At 45.6% G+C, this 25,522-nt stretch overlaps 2 protein-coding genes and 1 long non-coding RNA gene across 3 annotated transcripts in view; 2 read left to right on the top strand and 1 right to left on the bottom strand.

Annotated features, from left to right (window-relative positions):
• Positions 1–22,679, top strand: part of LOC101832792 (minichromosome maintenance complex component 3 associated protein) — a 50,557-nt gene extending 27,878 nt beyond the window's left edge. Inside the window, exons 18-29 of the mRNA XM_040732237.1 lie at positions 2,335–2,532; positions 4,752–4,820; positions 4,898–5,032; positions 7,169–7,322; positions 10,000–10,258; positions 10,470–10,567; positions 11,566–11,956; positions 12,088–12,345; positions 13,177–13,306; positions 15,950–16,150; positions 18,265–18,421; positions 22,386–22,679. Coding sequence (XP_040588171.1) covers positions 2,335–2,532; positions 4,752–4,820; positions 4,898–5,032; positions 7,169–7,322; positions 10,000–10,258; positions 10,470–10,567; positions 11,566–11,956; positions 12,088–12,345; positions 13,177–13,306; positions 15,950–16,150; positions 18,265–18,421; positions 22,386–22,544 — 2,209 coding nt within the window. The 3' untranslated portion in view covers positions 22,545–22,679. The remainder of the gene's footprint in view (positions 1–2,334; positions 2,533–4,751; positions 4,821–4,897; positions 5,033–7,168; positions 7,323–9,999; positions 10,259–10,469; positions 10,568–11,565; positions 11,957–12,087; positions 12,346–13,176; positions 13,307–15,949; positions 16,151–18,264; positions 18,422–22,385) is intronic.
• On the top strand, positions 16,954–17,748 carry LOC106021192 (ADP/ATP translocase 2). The gene has a single exon (XM_013113915.3). It carries the CDS (start codon positions 17,011–17,013, stop codon positions 17,731–17,733), a length of 723 nt encoding a protein of 240 aa, XP_012969369.2. The 5' UTR covers positions 16,954–17,010; the 3' UTR covers positions 17,734–17,748.
• A 1,036-nt stretch (positions 22,680–23,715) lies between the features above and the next one.
• LOC121134259 lies at positions 23,716–25,481 on the bottom strand. Its single transcript, XR_005871327.1, has 2 exons — positions 25,283–25,481; positions 23,716–24,842 (listed from the first exon to the last, which is right to left on the bottom strand). It is a non-coding gene; the product is annotated as an uncharacterized LOC121134259 (long non-coding RNA).
• Between the last annotated feature and the right edge of the window lie 41 nt (positions 25,482–25,522).

Genomic DNA, 25,522 nt, shown 5'->3' with positions numbered 1-25,522 from the left:
AAATAAATCATGGATGGCCTCCTAACATGGATGAATCTCCCAAAAATAAGTACTGATACTCTCTTTAAAAGAAAAACACAAAAACAAACAAAAAACACTTGCCAGGCGATAATGGTGCACACCTTTAAATCCCAACACCCTGAAGTCAAAGGCAGGTGGATCTCTGAGTTTGAAATCAGCATGGTTTCCATAGCGAGTTCCAGGACAGTCAGGGTTACGCAGAGAAACCCCGTGTAGGAAAAAAAGAAAATATATAAACACATATATGTGTTTTGTCTGCACGTATGTATGTGCACCACATGCATGCCTGCTGCCCAAGGAGGTCAGAAGAGGTGTCACATCCTCTGGAACTGGAGTTACAGACAGTTGTGAGCTGTTGTGCTGCTGGGAATCAAATCTGGGTCTTCTGCAAGAGCAACTTGTTAACCACAGCACTAGTTCTCCAGCCTCCAGTGCTGATGTTTTTTACGATGGGGTTACTTCATGATAAATTCATTGTAAGCTGAAAATGCATTTACAGGGGCGGGTGGGGAGGTGGAGGGTAGGGGGGTGAACTGAGAAGAAAGGAGGGAGGGGAAACTTTGGTTGGGATGTAAGACAAAAATCAAAAATGCATTTATTATACCTGATCTTCCCAGTACCATAGCCTAGCAACATAATATACGCTACAGTGTTAGGTGTTTGCTTTCTTGGCTAACTTGAGCAGTAGCTAGTTGTACAAGATTTTCTAATGATAATGAGAAAGTATTGTGTAGCTATCACTATTCTAGTACAAAAACTTCTTAAATGTGGGGTTGTATAACTTGACTATGAGGTTGCAAAATAATAAAACAATGGCAGTAATAAAAGGTTTCTGAATGTGCAATGACCAGAAATCAACTTGAAATCAATTGTGTAATAAATCTGAGGTGAATTTGGCAGCACACCCTTTTGCCTTGTGACACTTGACTGTAGATTTAATTTTGAATGCACAGCATGCGGAGTTTCCACTGCCATGCTATCATGCCAGGGAACATTGTCCGAGACTCAGGACTGTTATATGTTAGGACTTGCAGTGCCTTATGTTACAGAAATAAAATGGCTTAATTAAAAAGCCAGAATGAGCATAATCTCAGTGTGTGGGACAGAAGAGGGTGTCTGTTCACATGCATATTGTTGGTAGATAAATTCCTGTTTGCTGGGTTAAGGTGTCAGTATATTAAATTTGTATCCAAATTGACGTTTAGAGATAGTTCAGTGTTCTCAGATCTGGTAGTTTGAGTGCTCATGGCTTTTGTTTTGTATCCTGTTCACATTTTAATTGAGATTAGTTTTCTTTTTTTTACAATAATTTTTTAAGTTAACTTTTTACACATGTTACTCTTAGTTCCCTCTCCCTCCCCTCTTCCCCTGGCCCCCCAATCCTCCCAACCCTTCACCCCACTCCATCCTCCCTGTGCTCCCAGGGAGGGTAAGGGCTTCCATGAGGAATTTTCAGAGTCTGTCATATCATCCTGGGCAGGGTCTAGGTCCCCCCACCATGTGTTCAGGATGACAGAGCATCCCTTCATATGGAATGGGCTCCCAGAGTCTATTTGTATGCCAGGAATAAATACTGATCTACTCTCCAAGGTCCCACGGATTGCTGAGGCCTCTTCTCTGACACCCTGGTGGCGAGGGTAGGGGTGGGGGGTGTCTGTATCAGTCCCATGATGGCTTCTCAGTCATCAGTCTGGGGTCCATGCATTCCTCCTTGTTTAGGTCAGCTGCCTCTGTGGGTTTTGCCAGCCTGGTCTTGATTCCTTTGCTCATCACTCCTCTTTGCAACTGGGTTCCAGGAGTTCAGTTCGGTTTTTAGCTGTGGGTGTCTGCCTCTGCATCCGTCAGGCACTGGATGAGGGTTCTAGGATGGTATATAAGGTAGTCATCAATCTCATTATCATGGGAGGGCATTTAAGGTAGCCTTAATGTCAGTTGGTGTCATTCTTGTAGAGATTAGTTTTCATTTTAAGTACTCTTGCTGGAAAACAAAAACAAAAACAAAAACAGATTGTTAGACCTCATTTCCAGGCTGAAGAGAATGGCTCAGTGGTTAAGAACAGTTGCTGTTCTTTCAGAGGACCTGGTTTCAGTTCCCAGCACCCACATGGTGGCTCAAACTATCCACAGTCATGCACAAAGTACACATACATGTACACAGGCAAAACACTCATATACATGAAAATTAAATTAATGTAAAAAATTTATAACAAACAAAAACCACATTTCCATATTATTGAACCGACTTTGTATTTTTTCCCCATGGAATGAACCTTAAACACACCGTCCAATAATGCTATGCTGGTTTGTCTGTAGGTGGAGAGAAGCTGTTGCAGCCCGGAAGAAACTCCGGCGTCAGATGCGGGCCTTCCCTGCAGCACCATGCTGTGTGGACATGAATGACCGGCTGCAGGCACTCGTGCCCAGTGCAGAGTGCCCCATTGCTGAGGAGAACCTGGCCAAGGGCCTCTTGGACTTGGGCCATGCAGGGAAAGTAGGCATTTCGTGTACCAGGTCAGTGCTCAGTGGCATGTCCTCGGGGCTCCACACCTCAATTAGTTTCAACGAGTTAGACTGATGTATTTGTAGATGAAGGTGGGTGGAACCAGAAAGTAAGGACAGACAGGAATGCATCTTGAGGGTGGGTATTTCCCACAGTTGAATGTGTGACTTGTCCACCCCTAGGAAAAGAGGGTCAAGCTTTGCACGACTTTGAAAGACTCGGGTTCTGTTGGGAGACTGACTTAGCATCAATGATTCCTAGCTCTACCCTGACTTTCTGCTTCTAGACACTGCTCCCATTGTGCTTCCTGCATATCCTGTCTTCAGTGTCCTTTCTTCCTGTGTCTCCCTCAGCTGGGCCCTCCCTGCTGCTCCTCCCAGTCTCCCTGAGCAGTCCAGTTCCCGAGGTCCAAATTGTCCAGTCATAGCCATCTTGGGCTTGGTGTTTTTCTTCAGGCCCCGTATCAATGTCTTCTTTTAACAGGGGCTTTCGAAGCCACCCTGCCTCCCAGTGGGCAGGCACTAGGGAGACAACGTGGAGGTGCCATGGGCACTGCCTGAATGAGTTATATTTCTTCTTTGTCTGGTTGTCACAGGATGTTCTCTCTGAGCATTTCCTTAAGGTTCTATCTGGTCCATCAGATCCCTTGGTCATCTGTGTGCCGTATGTAAATGGGATGATAATCTGGCACGTTGAAAGTGTGCACAGTCTATAGGCATGCTCTGTGAACCACACTAGCCATCATAGAGGCTCTTCTCTGGCACGAAAGCATGTTCTAGAATGACAGGGTTTTTGTCTGTTTCCCATAGCCAGCTCCCTGTGGATAGTTCAGCAGATACTTGATGGGGTTGTATGACCTGCTAGTTTAATCAGAGTCTGAATCTCTCTGCCAAGGAAACATTAACAATTACTTTTCACTCAGAAACATCAGTTAATACTTTGTATTTATTTTTAAAATTTTCACACAGTATATTTTGGTTGTATTCTTTCCCCTCCCCTAACTCCCCCCAGATTCCACCCACCCAACTCCATTTCTCTCTCTTTCTCTGTCTCTCTCTCTTTCTTAAAAACAAAAGATAACAATAAAACAAAGCCCATGAAGTCTGTTGTGTGTTGGTCAACTACTCCTGAGCCTGAGGTCTTCCCTGGAGTGTGGTTGATTTATGCAGTGTCACTCCACTGGAGAAAACTAGTTTCCTCTCAGTAGCTATCAATTGCAAATGGCTTCTTGATGAGGAGGTGAACTTTGTGCCCACTTCCACTTTCCCATGCTGGCATTTTGTCTGACTTCAACTTGCGTAGGTCTTGTGCCTGCTGTCACAGTCTCTAAGGTTAATATGTGTCATCAGTCCTGTTGTGTCTGGGAACTGCTGTTTCCTTGGAGTTATTCATCACCTCTGGTCTCTGAACAGTCTTTCCATCTCCTGTTGTGTATAGATTTCTTTAGCCTTAAAGGGAGGAAATTGATGGAGACATCTCATTTAGAGCTAAGGGTTCCAAAGTCACTCACTCTTGGCCTTTTATTGTCCAGCTGTGGATCTCTATGTTAATTACCACCTACTGTGAGAAGACAGCCTCTCTGATGAGGATTGAGCAGTGGGTTGATTGATGGGTATAGCAGCGTGTCATTAGGGATCACTTTATTGCTATATTCATTTTATAGAATAATGGTAGTAGGTGCTCCCCTAGGGACCATGACCTATGTAGTCTCAGATTCTTGGCCTCATTAATGGTACCAGGTATGGGTTACATCATGGAGCAAGCCTTAAGCCCAAGTAGCATGTATTGGTTATAGCCACTACTTTTGCGACACTATTGCACCCATGGATGTTTCTTATAGGCAGGTCACCTGTATAGCCACAGAGTTCATAGCTTGTTAGATCGATGACTGCTTTTTCTCCTCCTGTAGTTTATATAGTACCTTCCAGCACTATTTTAGTAATCAGTAGGGAGGAAGTTTCAAGTTGAGCACCAGTCCATATCTCCATGTTTGATAAATATGTGGTGTCTTTAGCAGTAGGGTTTTAACCTCTAAGTTTGTCAGGGCAACCAATAGCATTGGCAGTAGCCTGTAATGTTTGATGGGAGGCCTATAGGATCCCATTGGCCAATGACTCAAAAAGATGTAATCTACTCCTAGTATTGGGGGGGAATAAATTCAGTTAATTTCTTTCTGTGGGTTGAAAGTAGCCTTTGCAGTCCTGGTATCTTTCTTTTTTGTTCTTTGCAGGTTGAGGCAGCTTAGAAACAAGACAGCTCACCAGATGAAGGTTCAGCACTTCCACCAGCAGCTGCTGAGGTCTGCCATTCTCACTGTGTGTGGTTGCCGCTTGGGGACTGTGCCGTGACTCACTCCTTGTGATCTGTCCCTTCCAGCAATGCTGCGTGGGCACCTCTGGACCTGCCGTCCTTCGTGGCTGAGTACCTCCCTGGGAAGCATGAGCGAGTATATTGGAAACTGGTGCTGGTGCTACCTGATGGAGAAGAGCAGACTCCAGAGAGTCCTGGCAGGTCAGGGAGTTTTCCGTGGGGAGTAGGATGTGGATGTGGAGAAGGACTCCTCTATTGAAAGCTTCACACAGGCAGAGTTGTGGTTCTTGGTCTTGTATATATGGACACTGAAGATTTATGTTTTGGTCTGCTTTGCTCATGATATTAGATTTTTGTTGTTATTCCTTGTACTTAATATTATCCATGTATACTCTTGGTCCAAAATCATTAGGAGTTGAGGATTATTTAAATCTATGTACGGTATACTGATTAGTATCTACTTTGTCTAAGATTTTAGAAGGAATTAGTTTATACTTTGTCTGCTACACTTTGTTTCATCTTAGGAAAAAATGTTTGACATTTTAAGAAATTGAAAAATGATATGATACTATTTTATTTTTCTTTTTGGTTTTTCAAGACAGGGTTTCTCTGTAGTTCTGGCTGTCCTGGAACTTGTCTTGTAGACCAGGCTGGCCTCGCTACCACTGCCTGGCCAGGATACAAATAACTTCCAGAAACTTACATTATTAGCACATTTTCTAGGCCCATCCATGTGAGAATATAAGAAAATGCCCCATTTTACTTTCCTGATGGGTTGACAGCCATTTGAGTTTCCATTTAAATTCTCTTACACACCTAGGACTAGAAATGTTAGGTTATGCAACTCTGTAGAAATCTTTGGAGCTGCCAGGTTTTGCATAGTGGCTCCAAGCTCTCTGAGTACATTTAAACAGTTATTGTTGGGACATAGGTTAAGGAAAAGGAGTAAAGGGAAATCATGAGGCTTGTCTCACAATATGGTTGAACAATGAAAAGAGTTGTGGTATTTTACTAGTAACTGAACTATACATTTCTTAGAAAATGTGTGTCATGTAGCAGTTCTTAAGCAGAATATTGGTTTTGGAATTATATGTGCTGTGGGTATTTTGCAGCATGAGTATTTGAGCACCTTGTGCTGGCAGTGCCCACACAGGCCAGAAGGCGGCATCAGATCCCCTGAACTAGAGTTGGCTGCCTTGTGTTTGCAGGGAGTTGAACCTGGGTCCTTTGAAAGAGCAGCCAGTGCTCTTAACTGCTGGGCTGTCTCTCTGGCCCCGAAGAAAACGTGTATTGTGTGTGCACCTGTGTGCCACATGGCACATGTGGCTGTCAGAGGACACACCTGCAGGGGCCTGGTCTCTTTCCACAGTGGTTCTCAGCCGTCCTAATGCTGAGACCCTTTAACACAGTTCCTCATGCTGTGATGACCACCAATCATACAATTATTTATTGTCGTTGCTGCTTCATAACTGTAATTTTGCTACTGTTATGAATTGCAATGTAAATATCTGATATGGTCTTAAGTGACCCCTGTGAAATGGTTGTTTGACCCCAAAGGGGTTGTGACCCACAGATTGAGAAACACTGCCTTACACCATTTGGGATTTAATTCAGGTTGGCAGACTTGGTGGCAAATGTCTTTATCTACTGAACTGTATCATAGGTCATTGTGAGAAGTTTAATTCTGTAAAATAGTTTTTCGTTGTTGTTGTCGTTGGTGGTGGTGGTTTTCTGAGGCAAGATTTGTACCCTGACTGGTCTGGAGCTCACTGTGTAGACCAGGCTGATCTGAGACTCACCATGACCCACCTGCCTCTGCCTCCAAAGTGCTGGGATTAAAGGCGTGCACCACCACATCTGGCTGAAATGTTTTTTTTTTTTGTTGTTGTTGTTTGTTTGTTTTTTGTTTTTCGAGACAGGGTTTCTCTGTATTGTTTTGGAGGCTGTCCTGGAAGTCGCTCTGTAGATCAGGATGGCCTCGAACTCACAGAGATCCACCTGCCTCTGCCTCCTGAGTGCTGGGATAAAATGGATATTTTTAACTCCAGGGATGGTATCTATTGCTTAGGTCCTTTCCTTTCTGGTTCATCGTTTTCAATCACATTAGAATGAGTCAGTTGCATGGTCGTCTTTCCACTTACTCAAATAAATAACTCAGCAAGAGGTCCCAACTCCATTTTAAAGTAATAATCTGTTTTGTCCAGGTCAGCTTCACCGTAGGATTTGGTGTCTGACCCTGTATCCATATGGTATTTCTCTTGTTTCCCTGAAGATTTCTGTGACTTATTTTAGAATTAGACTTTCCTTCACTCAAATGGTATTTTCTTTTATCTACAGAATACTAGAAAATTGGTTAAAGGTCAAGTTTACAGGCGATGACAGCTTGGTGGATACCACACGTGATACTGCCAGTGACATCCAGACTCTCACAGTTTATAATGCACTCAGTAGTAAAGGGGATCAGACAGTTTCTGTCAGTGTGTGTATTAAGGTGAGTGACAGTCACTTCATGTATTCATCTTCATGATTTCATTTCCTTTATTCAACATTTCTGAAAGTATAAATTACTGTTCTCAAAAGTGGTTTTAAATGATATCGAGAAGATCAGAAGCAAATTCCATCGTCTTTTTCTTCACACCTTGATAATATACCATAGCCATCTACTGTGTAAGGTTTTAGTCTGTATTCTGGGAGAGCAGTGTATTCACTTTCTGCCACCATTACAAATGTCATGTGTGGTGAGTTTTCTAAGAGAGGTTTGCTCTTGCTGCTCAGCTATGGCTGGCCTTGTTGTTCTGTGGAGGGAGCACATCAGGGTTGTGGAGGTGGAAGGGCACACAGCAGAAGCAAAACTGGATGCTTGACAGCCAGGGATCGGAAGGGGGGGGAGGCTGGCATCCCACAGTTCTTCATAGGCGTGTCCCAAAGTCTCCCTAGACCCAGCTCTTGGGTACTCCGCCACCTCTAGTAGTGCAAGTTGGAGACCAAGCCTTAAACAAATGCACTTCCAAGGGGCAGTCAGGGTTCAGACTACAGCAATCGTGAATTCAAGGTATGGCCTCTATCCAAATAGCATACCTTAGAGCTATTTTTTTTTTTTTGTGAGCATTTACCCTGTTACTCTACTTCTGATAGCTCTTTCATCTTGACAAGTGTCTCAGTATCCCTATACCACTTACACACAGTATTCTCAGTGTCTGTTTTACCCAGAGAAATGGTTAAATTTCCCAACACTGTGTACTTACTATGCTGTGGCTCTGCTCTTAGGCCTTGAGTTTGAAGTAAATGTGTGCACAGAGCAATGCCTGGCAGGCATTTGGAAGCCCAGCTAATCTTGGTTTGGCAGTAGTAGCCGTACTTTTTCCAGCTGATTCTGAAGAAAGTGTATGGAGGAGGGAAATGGGAAATTGTCTGATTCCTGTCCTCTCTGAAAATGTACTTACTTAGCTTAGCCTCTCATTTTTTATTGCTGTTCAGCTAGGTTTGTAGAATCGTAAGTAGGAAATTATTTTACTTCTTGTTAGTATCTACCACTGCTGTTGTGATTTTCCTTGGTACCCTTTCCTTCCTGTCCATGGGCTTCTGAGAATTGGCTCTGAAGTGCCAAGCATGCCAGAGTCCCCTCATTGTGTGAACTTAGCAGGTCCCTTAGGCTAGAGACTCTTCTTTTCTAGACAATGGTGGAATTGAACCAGGTGCCTCATGCATGCTAGGAAAGTGCTCAACCTCTGAGCTACACACCAGGCTTTTCTGATGAGTTTTTAGGCCTCAAATTTACAGTCTCATTGCCTCAGCTCCCCTGAGTAGCAGCTCTGATTACAGTTGGTTTTAGGCATGTAACCTTCCCACTTGGAGACTTATTTTACTTCTGGGTCAGTTTTGTGGTGTTTGTTTTTTAAGTTGCAGTAAAAGATGAGTTTCTTGTAACGTTTTTGTATATAGCTATCATTGTGCCATTTCTATTTGCCCCTCCCTCTGATTCCCTTCCGCCTCCCTCATGGCCCTTCATGATACTGCTCTTCTTTCCTTTACCCTTTCATTAGAAGTGCGGAAGCACATGATCCTCTGAACATCTTATTCTGTCTGCCCTGTGTCTGTCTGTGTGTCTGTGTTTTCTGAAAGGTAGGCATGACACAGCACATCCACCAGATGTGGCCTTATTTCTCACAGGAGGCTGGTGCTGTTGGGTCTAGATCTGGCTGGTAAGAGCTTCAGCTGTCTCCTGGGATCTCTTATGTTAGAAGCTCTGTCTTCATTAGCTGAGGCTGTCTGTCTGTACCTGAACAGGGCCCTTCAAAGTTGGCCAGAAGCTCTGTTTATGGTAGGAGTAGATGGTCTCTGAATGGCAAGCATACCTTTATAGAGGGATTCCCAGATGTCTGGATCTGGACATCTGTTCAGTTTGTAGAAAAGCCTCCTTCCATTCCTCCCTGGCGCAGGCCAGGGTCAGAAGTGACCAGTACTCCTGTAGCCTTGTTGTGACTTCCTCTGCGTCATTTATCCAGAGATTATTGGTCCCATTTCCTCAGCGCTGTTAGAAGATATATGTCCAAATCTCTTGTCTGTTGCAGGCTTGGTTTCATTATGGATTTAATTTTTCTATCCTTGTTCAGAGTTAAGATTACAGTCATGTGGTCAATCATAAATGTAGCCAGAGGCTTTTGTATCTTTTGACCAAGCTGTTTCATGGTCTCATGGAAGACTGGCCCAGGTGTATGTTCCTTCCTTCCTTCCTTCCTTCCTTCCTTCCTTCCTTCCTTCCTTCCTTCCTTCCTTCCTTCCTTCCTTCCTTCCCTCCCTCCCTCCCTCCCTCCCTCCCTCCCTCCCTCCCTCCCTCCCTCCCTCCCTCCCTCCCTCCCTCCCTCTCTCCCTCTCTATTTTTGAGGCAGGGTTTTCCTATGTAGCTCTGGCTGTTCTAGAACTCACTCTGTAGACCAAGCTAACCTTAACCTTGAACTCACAGAGATCCTGTCTTCCTCTGCCTCCTGAACACTGGGATTAAAGGCATGGGCCACCATGTTTGGCCAAGCTTTGTCTTTGAAGGACTCTCCAGGCCACAGTGAACGTATGATGACTAGAATACGTTAGTTGTCCTTGTTATGAGGCAGACTGTTTCTTCTGTCTTGTTTTCTGGTACATTCATCCTGATGTCTTTGACTCTGTTGCAGGTGGCCCACGGCACCCTTAGTGATACTGCCCTTGATGCTGTGGAGACACGGAAAGACCTGTTGGGAGCCAGTGGGCTCATGCTGCTGCTTCCTCCCAGAGTGAAGACTGAGGACGTAGCAGAGGAGGATCTGTACTGGCTATCGGCTTTGCTGCAGCTCAAGCAGCTCCTTCAGGCCAAGCCCTTCCAGCCCGCACTCCCACTGGTGGTTCTCGTGCCCAGCTCCAAAGGAGACTCCATGGGGAAGGAAGTGGAGGATGGTTTGTGAAAGAAGTCTCATTCAGGGTTTTAGTTTTTAATTAGTGGGTGGAACTTGAGTGTGATGGACAGCAGGCAGTACAGTTTTGGGAACCTTTGGAGACTAGAACCTTATTTGTTCTGTCTGCTGCATGGAGAGCCAAGACTGGCATTGGGATGTGTCACATGCGCAATGAGTGTTATTACATGGGACCTTCCTCTTTTCTCTTAAAGGTCTGATGTTACAGGATTTGGTTTCAGCTAAACTGATTTCAGATTACACTGTTGTGGAGATTCCCGATTCTGTTAATGATTTACAAGGCACAGTGAAGGTAAAGGTCCATCGAGATACTTGTTTTTCCCTCTTCTGATCTATCTTAAATTTTATAGAAGTGGTTTGCTTGGTTGGTTGGCTGCTTGATTGGTTTTTGAGACAGTGTCATGTAGGGCCGACTAGCCTCAAATTTGCTAGGTAGCCAGGTAACCTGGAGCTGATCATTCTGCCTCTCCTTCTTCTGTTGGGATTATAGGCATGTACCATCATGTTCAGCTGATATTAGGGATTTCCATTTTAATCTTAGGATGTATACATACATATAACTTTATAAAGATAGAAGCAGGGCTAAAAAACAGTTTTTAAAAATGTCCCTAGTTATGCTTTCAGTAATATATGAAATTTCTCACATAAGTTTTTTGGCTTTTATGAATTTAAAGTATCTTACATCTGAATGTCATATTTATCTAATTATTTTTTTAGAGTGATTGCTCTTGGAAAATATAAACAAATAATATTACCTGAGATTTCCTAAAACGGTCTGCTGAAAATTATTTAGGAAAAGAAGTATAGGGACTAGTAAAACTGACTATATGGCCTGAGGATATAGCTCAGTGGTACAACACCCACTTAACATATCAGAGGTCCCAGGTTGTATCTCCAGCACTATATGGAAACAAAGTCCTCGGGAGGAGGTCACCTCAGGTTGTGACGCATCCTGGAATTCAGAGAAGCTGCTAATTCTAGGAATGAGGTGGCGTGGCTCTGCTTCAGTGGGTGAAGGAAGACCTCATAAGGTCCTAGGTCCTTCCAGGTCTCTGCAGCCTTACTGGTTGGATAACACTCATGAGAGTCCTCTGAGGCGTTTCTCCAGGCCTCTAGAAATCCACACACAAACTCAGAGGGCTTGTGCCCTTCCCTGCAGTGCTGAGATTTTGTTCTTGCAGCACTTACCTTCTGCGGCCATGGGAAGAATGTTAAAGCCCCTTTAGAAAACGTCTTTTTAAAATGATGTGAATTGTTTGACTCTGCCTCTCCCATTGTCTTGTCCCTCAGGTTTCTAGAGCAGTCCAATGGCTGGTCTCCCGGTGCCCTCAAACCCTAGACCTTTGCTGCCAGACCCTTATTCAGTATGTTGAGGATGGGATCAGCCGTGAGTTCAGTGGTCGGTTTTTCCATGACAGAAGAGAGAGGCGGCTGGGTGGCCTGGCCTCCCAAGAGCCTAGCGCCATTATTGAGTTGTTTAATAGCGTGCTGCAGTTCTTGGCCTCTGTGGTGTCCTCTGAGCAGCTGTGTGACATCTCCTGGCCTGTCATGGAGTTTGCTGAGGTGGGGGGCAGCCAGCTGCTTCCTCATCTGCACTGGAACTCACCAGAGCATCTGGCATGGCTGAAGCAAGCTGTGCTTGGGTTCCAGCTTCCACAGATGGACCTCCCGCCTGCAGGGGGTATGTACCACTCTAAGGGAGGAGGAGTGGAAGGCTATGTCTTAACACTATAGCCCACTCCTAAGGAAATAGAGCATTAATAACATTTCATGTTCACTGATCCGTGGTCAAACCTGTAACTTTCTCTGCAGCGCCCTGGCTCCCTATGTGCTCCATGGTCATTCAGTATACTTCCCAGATTCCCAGCTCCTGCAAGACACAGCCCATCCTCCAGTCCCAGGTGGAGAACCTGCTGTGCAGAACATACCAAAAGTGGAAGAGCAAGAACCCCTCTCCAGGCCAGGAGGCAGGGCCTTCAGTTGCTGAGATCCCGTGGGATGACATCATCACCTTATGTATCAATCACAAGCTGAGTGACTGGACACCCCCCAGGCTCCCCATCACAGCAGGTAGTTGCCACTCAGTGCTGTGAGGGCTGGGTCTCCATGAGATTTTCCTGGTCTAATAGTAACAAAACAGGGAACTGAGTTTTTGTTTGTTAGTTTCCTAAATAGGGTCTCACTGCATGGCTCAGACAAGCCAGGCCCTCACTAAGTAGATAGAATGGACTGGCCTCGAACTCAGATTCACTTGCTTCTGCCTGCTGAGCAGTGAGATTAAAGACATGCACCGCCATTCCTGGATGGAAGACGCTTTCTTAGCACTGTTTCTCCTCCCTGTGCCTGCCTTCCCTTTCCTTAGCACGCCCCTGTAAGGCCAGTGATTTCTAGGCGACTTCACTTGGGCTAGAGCTAAGGTAGTCCATGTCTTTAATCCCAATTCAGGAGGATCTCTGTGAGCCTGAGGCTAACCTGGTCTACATAGCAAATTATAGGACATCCAAGACTACAGAGACACCCTGTCTCAAAAAACAAAAACAATGCTGGGTGTGGTAGTACACTCCTTTAGTTCCAGTACTTGGGAGGCAGAGGTAGACAAATCTCTGAGTTTAAGGCCAGTCTAGTGTATAGAATGAATTCTAGGACAATCAGAGCTACACAGAGAAACCCTGTCTCAAAAAACAAAACAAAACAAAATAAAAAATAATTTTAAAGAAGGCCCTAGAAAAGCATAGACTCCCTTTCCAGAATGGGCCTCCTAGGTTGTCTCTTAGAGGCTCTATGACCATGAGAGTTATTCCTAGCCTTTCTGCATGAATGAGTACTCAAGCATGAATGAATATACACATATATATGTATATTTATATACATTTTAAATCTGTTTTTGTACTGTTTTCTCAGAGGCACTAAGTGAAGATGGTCAGATATGTGTATATTTTTTCAAAAATCGTTTAAGGAAATTTGATGTTCCCTTGTCCTGGGAACAAGCCAGAATGCAGACACAGAGGGAACTGCAGCTGAGTCAAAGACGGTGAGGTCCATGTTCAGTGTGTGTTTCTGTCACTGTTCTAAGTCATACTGTGCCACAATAAGCCTATCCTGTTACAGACCAGTTCTGATGACGCTGCAAAGCACAAGTCATTCCCCAGCATACACACCTTTTAGAACAGTTACAGGTGCCTCCCTCCATTCATCAGATGAGCTCAGGTCAACCCTAACTGGAGAAAGCAGATGAAAAAGCTGGTTTTTCGCCTCATAAACCTAGTTCACAGATGCCAAATGATGTCTTAGCATCCATGTTCTTGCAACACCTAAAAGCATTCCCAAGTAGCCTTTGTCCCAGGATAAACAGTACCAGCCGTAGAAACAAATGTATTAGTAAAATTTGCTGCTACAGTAAAAAAGCAGGTGGTCATTTCAGTTAAGTGTTGAAATAATTTTTAAAATTTTTTATTTATTTCATGTATGTGGATGTTTTGCTAACATGTATAGCAATGTACCACTTGCACACCACCATTGTATTCCCTAGACAGTTACAGACAGTTGTGAGCCAACACGCAGGTGCTGGGAATTGAACCTATGTGGCTCCCGCATATCAGGAAATGAAAGACAAGACGTCCGGCTGTTTGTGCTAAGAGAATGCGTCTGTCGCCTTTATTGCCAGGAGGATGTATGTGTGTGTGTGTGTGTACATACCACGTCTATATGTCTGCCTGTGTGTCTGCTGTAAGGAGTGAATAGCCTTATATACAGGATTACAGCACAGTGGAGAAATCCCAGGTGTAAGAACTCATGTTTTTCTCATCCTAGATGTTGATGTCCGTGGGGCAAGGCCAGGGCTGTAAGCTAGGACTAGAGAACAGGATGTACCTGTGGCTATCAGCTGACAAGCAATACTCAGAAATCCTTGGGGGCTGGGGCCCAATGACCTGGGTTCTTTGGAAGAGCAGCCAGTGCTGTCAACTGCTGACTCTTCTCTGCAGCCCCCAAAATAAACTTCAGACTTAAACTCAGGGTCAGACAGGTGGCTCAGCAGGTGACGGTACTTGCTGTTTAAGCCTGGCAACCTGGGTTTGATCCCTGGTGTCCACTTGAAGTTGGAAGGAGAGAACTGACTCCACAGAATTGTCCTCCGCCCTCTCTGTGTGCACCATGACACTAGGCTGCTCACTGCCTTAGTTTCATTGCTGTTGGTGTGGTAAAATACTGTGACAAAAGAAACTTGGAGAAAGGGGCCATCATCACTTCCTATTCCAGGTTAAGCTTGTCACTCAGGTAACTCAGAGCGGGAACTTGAAGCAGCTAGTCACGGTCAAGAACATAGAATGCAGGCAGGCATGCTTGATTCCCTCAATAGAGAATGGTGGGCTGAGTCTTCCCATAGCCACTGATACAATCAGGACTCTCCACAGACACGTCTATAGACCTACTTGCTCTAGACAGTCCCTCATGAGCCTCTCTTCCCAGAAGATCCTGCATTATTTCAGTTCAAACTAACCACCACAGCTACCTACCATAAAGCTAACAAAACAACCCCCCCTCCAGTAAAACAAAAGTAACAACAAAAAAATCATGTCCTTCAATGAAACATTAGACATGAAAGCAGAACCAGCCTGTGCTGTTGTCACTAACAGTAGTTAAGAACACTATCTCTTGCAGAGGACCCAGGTTTAATTCCCAGCACCCATAATGTGGTGCACAGCCACCCATAACTTCAGTTCCAGGAATCTGATACTCTGTTCTGAACTCCTTGGGCACCAGGCACATATGTGGTACACACACATACATAACATAGGCCAAACACCCACACACACACACATGAAATAAATCTTAAAGATCTGCTCATAACCTTAGTGTAGGGCGCTGAAGAGATGGCTTGGTAGTTAGGAGCATCTGCTGCTCTTCTGGAGGACTCAGGGTTGACTTCAGTACCCGTGGTGCTCCATAAACACCTGGAACGCCAGTTCTTGGGGGTTTGATGTCCTCTTCTGGCCTCCGTGGTTCCTGCATGTTTGTGGTACACATAAACTCGACACAGGCCAACATACATATACATAAAAAGTCTTAAAACACACATGAGAGAGACAGACAGACAGACTGGCTGGCTGCGTGGTATAAGAAACAAAGCCCTAGACTGAAGCAGCTCTGAGAGCCCAGTGCCTCTAGATAGGGGAATTTTTGAAAGCAGCTGTCTCTCTTTTTCACTTTCTGTTTTTTGAGATAGGGTCTCACTATTTAACCCTGGCTGACCTAGAACTTGTTATGTAGACCAGGTGGCTTTGAACACAGAGAGATCTGTCTGTGTCTGTCTCTGCTTCCCAAGTGAGACTAAAGGCACAGGCCGCCATGCCTGCTCAACAGTGACTCTTGATATGTGTGAGAATCACTGTATAGCACATAGGTCAGAGCTGCTGTCTCTTGTTGCCATATTCCCTTCCTTGAGGGAAGTTCAGAGCAGGTACAGGCTGACATGAGCATAAACTAACCAGTGGAGTGTCCCTTTGTGTCTGTGTGATGTGCATCTTCTTGACCCTAAGAATAGAGTGTGCGCATGTCCAGCTGTCTGTTTGATGTGCATCTTTCTTGACCCTAAGAATAGAGTGTGCGCATGTCCAGCTGTCTGTGTGGTGTGCATCTTTCTTGACCCTAAGAACTTCTACCCTTGTGCTTTCAGTTCGGGGACAAAGTCTTTTCATCCCTCTACAAGCAGCTTTTCTACTCCGCTGCTTCGTGTACACCTCAAAGGGTTAAGTGAGGCGAGCGGCCGAGAGGGGAGTTTCCGTACAGAGGACCTGATGCGTGGAGCTTCTGCAGAAGATCTCCTGGCACAGTGTCTGTCCAGCAGTCTGCTGAAGGAGAAGGAAGAAAACAAAAGGTGAGTCTGTCTCCGTGCTCTGCGACTTTGCCATTCATCCTACTTGGTGCAGGGAGACTGTCGCTCTGTGATGATGAGACTATTTTAAAAAAGAAAAGGAAGGAAGACATTTATTTTTAATTTATGTATTTTTATTTTGTGTGCATTGGTGCTTTGCCTGTATGTACATCTGTATGAGGGTGGTGGATCCTGGAGTTACAGACAGTTGTGAGCTGCCATGTGGGTGCTGGGAATTGAACCCCAGTCCTCTGGAAGAGCAGTCAGTGCTGTTAACCACTGAGCCATGTCTCTAGCCCCAGGAAGACATTTATTTATAAAGTAAAAGCTTGGGACTAGAGGGATGGCTCAGAGGTTAAGAGCACTTGCTGCTTTTCCAGAGGACCCAGCTTTGGTAGCCACAACCACATCAGATGGCTCATAACCATTTTAACTCCAGCTCCATGGACTCTGACATACCTCACCTCTCTGAGAACTTGTGTGTACTCACAGATGTGCCTACACACACACATACACACACACACACACACACACCCTATAACATAACTAAAAATAATCACACATGCACGCACACGTGCCTATACATAACTAAAAATAATTTTTCTTTTTCAAGACAGAGTTTCTTTATGTAACTAAGAACTAGCTGTCCTGGAATTCACTCTGTAGTCCAGGTTGGTCTCAAACTCACAGAGATTCCCCTACCTCTGCCTCCCAGGTGCTGCAACTAAAGGCATGAGCTACTACCATCTGGCTCTAAAAACAATTTTTAAAAAGTATAAGTTCTTGCCCAGAGTCCTGGAGTCATAGCCGGTTGTCAACCCAGTCCTGTCCCGCGCTTGTCTGCCTTTTCTCTTTCTTTCAACATGACAGATGCCGCTGTGTCCTTCGCCAAGGACTTCTTGGCAGGTGGAGTGGCTGCAGCCACCTCCAAAACGGCGGTAGCGCCCATCGAGCGGGTCAAGCTGCTGCTGCAGGTGCAGCATGCCAGCAAGCAAATTACGGCAGATAAGCGATACAAGGGCATTATAGACTGTGTGCCTCGTATCCCCAAGGAGCAGGGAGTCCTGTCCTTCTGGCGTGGTAACCTGGCCAATGTCATCAGATACTTCCCCACCCAGGCTCTCAACTTTGCCTTCAAAGACAAATACAAGCAGATCTTTTTGGGTGGTGTGGACAAGAGGACCCAGTTTTGGCGCTACTTTGCAGGGAACCTGGCATTGGGTGGTGCCGCTGGGGCCACATCCTTGTGCTTTGTGTATCCTCTTGATTTTGCCCGTACCCGTCTAGCAGCTGATGTGGGCAAAGCTGGAGCTGAAAGGGAATTCAAAGGCCTTGGTGACTGCCTGGTTAAGATCTACAAATCTGATGGGATTAGGGGCCTGTACCAAGGCTTTAATGTGTCAGTACAGGGCATTATCATCTACCGAGCTGCCTACTTTGGTATCTATGACACTGCAAAGGGGATGCTTCCGGATCCCAAGAATACCCATATCTTCATCAGCTGGATGATTGCACAGTCTGTCACTGCTGTTGCTGGCCTGACTTCCTATCCCTTTCTCTTGAGACTTTGCCCTTGCCTCCACTAGATCACGCACGTCAGCACGCAAACTGCAGGCATCCTGACACAGCTTTCTGATGTGGCCTCATGTCCTCTCTTGTCACCACTGCATGCTTCTCCTTTAGTAGTAAAATCTCCAAGAACAGCTGTGTTGGCCATTGCTCCGTCCCTTTTGTCTTTTGCAGCCTGCACACTTGAATCTGGTCGTGAGCCCTGTCCCTGCCAGTGATCCATCCTAGCTTCACCTCCTAGCTTCCAGTCCCCTTCAAGGGTTTTCCCATTCCTCTTTAGCAGCCAGACCTGCTCTCTGGACTTCATCTCTGCTTCTTACGTGCCTACCCCACTCCACAATCTCAACCAGTTTCAGGAGTAGTTACATACTGTCAGTCTTGTAATACGTCCAGAAATTCCACACAGTTGTGCCCTGACCTCCACACGGCATCCATACCCACATATAGACACCAGAGCAATAAGTTAAAAGTAAAGGACCGGTAGTTGAGGTTTTGCTTTTCAGCAAGCGCCTTGATGTTTCTCATTTTGAGATCTCATACTGTTTCAGGTTTGAAGATCAACTTCAGCAGTGGTTATCTGAAGACTCACAGGCATTCACAGAGTCAACTTGCCTTCCTCGCTACCTTCCTCAGACACTCATCTCTTTCCCTGACACTATCCAGACGCAGACTGTGGTGAAAACATCGACAACAAGAAGTCCTCAGGTGAGAACGAGTGCATTTGGCATGTACAGAATTAAAGACTGAGAGTGCCAGCCACAGTGGACCACAACTTTAGTCCCAGCATTCCAAGAGTGAGGCCAGCCTGGTCTACACAGTAGGAGTGGGACACTGTGTTAGAGTCATCAAATGATGCATTAACACATGGAGGTTAGACTTTTAAAACTTCATATGCCAGTGTTACTGGGAACAAAAACAAAAAAACTGAATGTGGGGTTAGGAATGTAATTCAGTTGGTAGCGTGCTTACCTAACATGTAGAAAGCCTTGGGTTCAGTCCCTATTGCTGAGTCCCATACCTAGAATCCCAGAGTTGAAGGCAGTGGGGTCAGAAGTTCAGGGTCATCCTTGATTGACGAAACAAAAAAAGAAAAAACTGAGCAAACCTATACTTGTGCTGATGTGCATTAAACTGAGAGCGAAACTCAGGCAGTGTCGCAGCTGCTTTTCTGTAGCTGGTAAGACACCATGACCAGAAGGGACTTGGGGAGGAAAGGGCTTCCTTCACGCCCACATCACAGGTCATCGGCAGAGGCAGTCAGGGAAGGAGCTGATAGAGGCCATGCACAAGTGCCTCGCACCAGCTTGCTCCTGGTTTGTTCAGTTTCTGCCTTAGAGCACTCAGGGCCACCAGCCCGGCGATGACACCACCACAGTGAGCTCAGTCAGTCAAGAAAAGGTATGGCAGGCCAATGTGATGGGCGCATTTTCTCAGTTTGGAGGAGGTTCTTTCCTCCAAAATTGGCTAGATTATGTTAAATTGACATAAAACTAGTCAGCGTGATTGACCATTTGTCAGCTTGACACAGACACTCCTATTCAATCAGGACCTTTCCTCTGTGATTTGTCTGCAACCAAGATTGCATGTTAGCATTAATTAATACCACAGTTTAAAACATGTCAACTTTTGAAAGTTTCACGGTCTTTAACAGTTTAAACACTTGCCAGGTAGTGGTGGTGCATGCCTTTAGCCCAGCACTCACGAGGCAGAGGCAGGTAGATCTCTGAGTTCTAGGCCAGCCTGATCTACAGAGTGAGTTCCAGGACAGTCAGAACTACATAGAGAAATCTTGTCTCAAAAAAACAAACAAACAAACAAACATGGCCGGGCGTTAGTGGTGCACACCTTTAATCCCAGCACTCGGGAGGCAGATCTCTGTGAGTTCAAGGCCAGCCTGGTCTACAGAGCAAGTGCCAGGATAGGCTCCAAAGCTACACAGAAAAAGCGTGTGTTGAAAAACCAAAAAGAAAACAAAAAAATTTTTTTAAACATTTTTAAACACGTTAAAAGTTCTGTCTCTTTAAAATATTCAAAGGCTCTCTAAAATATCCAGAATCTATGTAAAATACTAGTTTCTGTAAATATCTAGTCTCTCTAAAATTCTGAAGTGTCTTTGAAAGTTAAAAGTTCCTCAACTGCGAGCACTTGTAGAATAAGAAGTTACATACTTCTTTATTCCAAGAAGGAAGAGTAAGGGCCCAGTAGTAATCGTCAGGTGAACGAAGTGTGTGACAGGGTAAAGTTTGCTGTCAGACTTCTGGCATTCACTCACAGTCTTCTGGGCTCCTTGGAAATGCTTGGGCAGCTGTCTACAGCACATGCAGCTTGTCTTGTAGACTAAGGCTGGCTCCGCTCCACAGCTGCTACTGTTCCTGGTGGTCATCTCCACAATGCCTGGGTCTCCACTGCAGCTGGGCTGCTGCTTCGACAGTAACTTCTTTCTCTTGGGCTCTCTTCAGGGACTTTCACCCTGCCACATGGTGCTAAGCCTTACCTCACCAGGACCCCTTCAATCCTGGGCCTTCTACCTCTGTTGAGAGCCCCAATGGCCTGTGCCAAGCCTCAAAACCAGCACAACCTGGGAGAGTCTTACACTACCTGCTTCAGCTGCTAACGTGAGAGGCAGCCTCAGTTCCTTCTGAACCACAGCTTCTATGTGCTGATCCTAAGGAAACACATCCTAGATTTTCACCGCAGTGATGCTGGTCTCATCTTACTCACAGCTAATTCTTAGCCCCGGCTGACAACATCCATTGTCCCAGCAAAGCAAAGGTTTCATTTTATCATACAAAGAACCCTAAAAGAGTCTTTGAGGGACTCACACACTCCCTCTCAAGCGTCACAAGGCCAGGCCTTCATCATCTGCACTACTCCCTACATTGTCCAGGTTCCCAAAACTGCTCATTAAACTCTGAACACTCCCAGGCTTTCCTAGTCGTCCAAAGTTCCGGAGTATTTCCACAATCTTCCAGCAACACCCCCATGGTGTCTGCGTCATGAGCAAGTCTAATGTATCGGGCAAAAGCCTAGAGCTTTTTTTTTTTTTAACGAGACAGGGTTTCTTTGTATTATTTTGGAGGCTGTCGGTCCAGCCTGGCCTCCAACTCACAGAGATCTGCCTGCCTCTGCCTCCCGAGTTCTGGAATTAAAGGCGTGCGCCACCACCGCCTGGCTAAGCCTAGAGCTTTAAATGACAGACAAGACATCTGGCCTGGCCGTTTGTGCTGAGAGAGTATGCGTATGCATATTTATTGCAAGGAGGGAGCAGCCTTATATACAGACTTACAGCACAGTGGAAAAGCCCCAGCTGTAAGAGTTTGTGTTTTTATAATTAAAGGTTGATGCTGGTGGGGCAAGGCTGGGGCTGTAGCCAGGGCTAGAAAACAGGATGCACCTGTGGTTATTGGCTGACAGGCAACTCACAGAGACCCCGTGGGGGCTGGGGCCTAACACCCCAAGGCCTGGTAACTAATTTCTTAGAGTTTCTATTGTTGTCATAAAACACCATGACGATAAGCAACTTGGGGAGGAAAGGTGTATGTAATTCCTCTTCAGTTTGTAGTCCATCATCCAAGGAAATCAGTGCAGGAACTCAAACAGGGCAGGAACCTTGATGGAGTAGCTGGTGCAGAGGCCATTGAGGAAGCCAGCTGCTTACTGGTTTGCTTCCATGGCTTGCTCAGCCTTTCTTATAGAACCCAGGACCACTAGCCCAGAGGTGGCCCCACCCACAATGCCCTGAACCCGCCCTCCTACACCAATCACTAAATAAGAAAATGTCCTACAGACTCGCCTGTAGGCCAGTCTTGAAGGGGACATTTTCTCAGTTGAGACAGTAGCATAAAACTAGCCAGCATAGGCAGGAACAAATGCCTGTCTGTGGGACCACACAACTGTTTGAACTTTGTCATTGACCAGACTCAATCCTGGTCCTAACTTTTCCTAATAAATGAAGGTGGTACGCTCACAGAAGTCAATTTCACCCTAGAATAGTTGTTTTCAAAGCCAGATCTTCTGGACTTCAAAGCCTCTCCATGTCTGTCTTGGGGGCTAAGGAAGCAGAAGCAGTTTAACCGGAGACACATGCTGTGGGGCAGGTGAGAAGGTGTTTCTGGGTGCTTTAGGAACCCTCTCAATAAGGAGGAAGGTAAATTAAGACAACGTACTGTTCCCACTTATCAGTTTGGTTAATACTTTAAAATAGTCTTTTCTTGGACTTACTGTGAGACATGGAGGTAGACACTTGTTGCTCCAGCATTTTGGAGATGGAAGCAGGAAGATCATGAGTTCAAGGCCAGTCTCTACTACATAGTAAGTTTGAGGCTATTCCGAACTACATTCTCATCCCAACCCCACCCCCCAAAATATTTATACTCTTTGACTAATTCTCTGTAAAGAAATTGCCAGATCATTACAAAATATACAAAAGTTTTTCACTGTGATATTGATTATATATATAATAAATAAATATCCCAAGGTGGGGGCCTCACTAAGCAGTTCAGTACATAGAATACTGGCTCTATGTGTGTAATAGATGAAGCTGGAAAGACATAGGATGGATACCAAGGGAGGGATCTGTTGAGTCCAAGAAGCTCCAAATGATGTAAACATGAATCAGATGTAATGCCTTCACAGATGGTTACTTTTGGCTTCTTTCTTATTCAATTAGAATGCAGGGGCAGGAAAGCAATTGCAGTTCTCAGAAGTAAAGGACACGTCTCTAACTGGAAGACTTAAGCGCCTGGAAAGGCTGATCCAAAGTTCAAAGAAAGAGGAAGTTATCTCTGAGCTCCATATTTCTGCACTGCTGGACATGGTGGACATTTGAACAGTCTGACTTGAGGAATGCTGTTTTCTTTTTAATGGTTTGTTTTTATTCCAATTATGTTATGCTCAGATGCTTGGTGTCCTGTGAGAAATGAGATCACCAATTATGCAAATAAACTATTTGAATCATCTGAAATCTATCTTAGTTTCTGAATGAAAGGTTGTGTCATGTCTTTAATGGTATTTGTTTTGTGATCTTAGACTGTCATTCCTCAGAAAATACTCTGAGGAAGTTTTTATGACTGTCTGGTTTTCTATACATACATATTTCTGAGAATTTCATGTGTAATTACTGTATTTACATCATTTCAAGCCCTCCATCCCCCTGCACACTCTGGAATTCATGACCTATTCTATAATTATTGTTACATAAATATATACATACACATACAATCTACTGAGTTTATTTGAGATTGCTGATATGTATATATGTTTAGGACTGACCATTTGGAATTGGAGAACCTATTATAGGCCTAGTTCCTGGAGAAAATGGATTCTCCTTCCCTTGATTGACAGCTTCTATTATTTGTAATAGACAATTAATTCTCTTAGTCAAGTCGCTGTCCCTGATGTGCTAGACATCAGAAATGCTGGGACAAGATTTCTGTGCGTGTGTGCAGGAGTGTGTGTACTTGTGGCCATGAAGGGCTCAGAACAACTTTCAGGAGCCAGTTGTCACCTTCCATCCTTGTCGAGGCAGGGGCCTCATCTGTGAGGCTGTACAGCATATTCCAGACTAGTTTCCAGTCAATTCATGTCTATGATCGTTTTGCCTGCATGTATGCCTGTGTACCGTGTATATGCTTAGTGCCCAAAGGGGGTATGGGATCCCCTGGAACTGGAGTTATATGTGGTTGTAAGCCACCACCTGGGTGTTGGGACTCAAACTCTGGAAGAGCAGCTAGTGCTCTTAACCTCTCCTGTCCCTTCCAGGAGATTCTCCCCATCTCCAGTCTCATGATAGGAGTGGCAGGATTACAGATGCACACCACTGCTTCCTGGCTCACATGGGTTTGAGGGATCACACTCAGGTTGGCAGCCACCTCACCATGCCCCGTCCCACCCTTAGTGAGTCACTGTTTATCAGTAAAAACTTGCTGTTGTTTTTTAAACATTTATTTATTGTGTGTTACTTTTCTATTGCTGTAATAAAGACACCTTGACACAGGCAATTTATAAAAGAAGTCATTTATTTGGGGCTTTTAGAGGGTTGGAGTCCATGACATCATAGCCAGGGAGCATAGCAGTAGGCAGGCAGGCATAGCACTAGAGCAGTAGCTGAGAGCTTACATCTTGATCCACAAGCAGGAGTCAGGGAGCTAACTGGGAATGGCCTGGTCTTTGAAACCTTATAGTTCACCTCGAGTGATATACCTCCTCCTAATCTTTTCCAAACAATATGCCAACAGGGTACCAAGTACTCAGGGGAAACTTGTAGTTTTCTCCTTCCATGTGCGTTCTTAATCAACCACAATTCTTCCTACTGGAAAAAGTTCCAGCTTTTTGTTCCAGGGAAACAAATTTAATGAACTTGGGAGAACAAACAGGGTCCAGGATGCTAGGCTTCTCTGAGCAACCCTTTTAGGGTCTTCTCATACACACTGTGCTTCTATGGTGCTTGATGGGTCCACTCCCAAAAGCTCTATTTGTTCCCCCGGGCCACCTGAGACATGTACGGGAAACGAAGTCATTATGAAGGAGTTAGCTAGCTCTCTTGCTTGCCTTTAAGCCTTGTCCTCCAGACTGACTTTTCTGTTTTGATTTTTTTAAAGACTTATTTTATGTGTAAGAATGTCTTGTTGGCATAGACATATGTGAATCACCCACATGCCCGGTGCCTGAGGAAGTCAGAAGACGGGCATCAGATTCCTTGGAGCTGGAGTTGTAGATGGTGCTAGAAACCAATTCCAGTTCCTCTTAGAGAGCAGCAAGCGCCGGTAACCACTGGACCACCTCTCTAAACCAACTGCCTGTGGCAAGGCCGTCATATGCTGCCTACTCATCTTGTATCCTCAGAAGTTTCTAAACTGGGCTAGGGAGAGGCTAGTGTTCTCGGGACTAGCCATCTAAAACTCCAAGATTCGCCGTGGGAAGGTGCGTGGGTGTTGTGTCTCCACCTTCTTCCTCTGGCTTCTGTCCACGGCCCCTTCAAGTTTCACAAGGGTAGCGTTTGGAGGGCGGGGTGCTGGAGGCTATCTGGTTCGGGAGTTGTAACAGGGTCTGCACTCTGTAGGATGGATGAAGCCGTAACCAGCTGCTGTGGGTTCTTGGAACGCCGTCTTCAGTACACTGGTTGTCCCTGCATGGCAGCAATGCTTCTCAAGTCTTCTCCATTTCTCCATTGTTCCTCACTATTAGTTTCCGCCTGTACACCACAGGCTTTCCTGCTTCCCGCCCTACTTTCAAACAGAATCAAGGCCTTCCCCCCATTAACTAGTGGACCGCAAGCCCCGGGTAGCTCTGTAGCTAGGAAGGTAGTCCACCTGCAGTTGGCAGTCAGGAAGTTGAGGCTGCCTCGCCAGCCTTGACCACGCCCTTCAGCTAGCCCCCATCAGAAGCCTGTGCCTAGTGTCCAAGAACACCGTCCTGGCGCTCCTGCCAATCACATCATCATAGTTTTCTCCTCCCTTCACTAGAGTCAAAGCCCCTGCCCCACGGTGGTCCCATCCTCTGTCGTGGAGCCTCGGCTTCCTGCGTGGCCCCCGCTGACCACCGACCAACGCGAGTTTCCGCTCTCACCTCAGGCCATTCCTCCGTGCTTCCCCTGAAGCACCCGTGCCTTCCGCGGCCTCTTTCCTGCAGACGTCGCAGATGTCGGAGGGGCCATTCTTCACCAACGCTGCAGACACTCCCACTTCAACATCCCGAGCAAGCAGCTCACGGCCACGCCCCTCCCGTGGGCCCCGCCCCCGCAGGCCCCGCCTCCCGGGAGCCTCGCGGCGTGGGGCGGCGTGCGCCCAACCACTGCGGTTGCGGTGC

This window comes from Mesocricetus auratus, unplaced genomic scaffold (assembly GCF_017639785.1).
Source record: "Mesocricetus auratus isolate SY011 unplaced genomic scaffold, BCM_Maur_2.0 Super-Scaffold_100027, whole genome shotgun sequence".
Taxonomy (NCBI): domain Eukaryota; kingdom Metazoa; phylum Chordata; class Mammalia; order Rodentia; family Cricetidae; genus Mesocricetus; species Mesocricetus auratus.
The sequence above is the reverse complement of the archived record's forward strand: the minus strand, read 5'-3'. Positions and strand labels throughout refer to the sequence as shown.

Coding starts and splice junctions, on each gene's coding strand:
- LOC106021192 (XM_013113915.3), top strand. CDS start 17,011: ATGACAGATGCCGCTGTGTCCTTCGCCAAGGACTTCTTGGCAGGTGGA.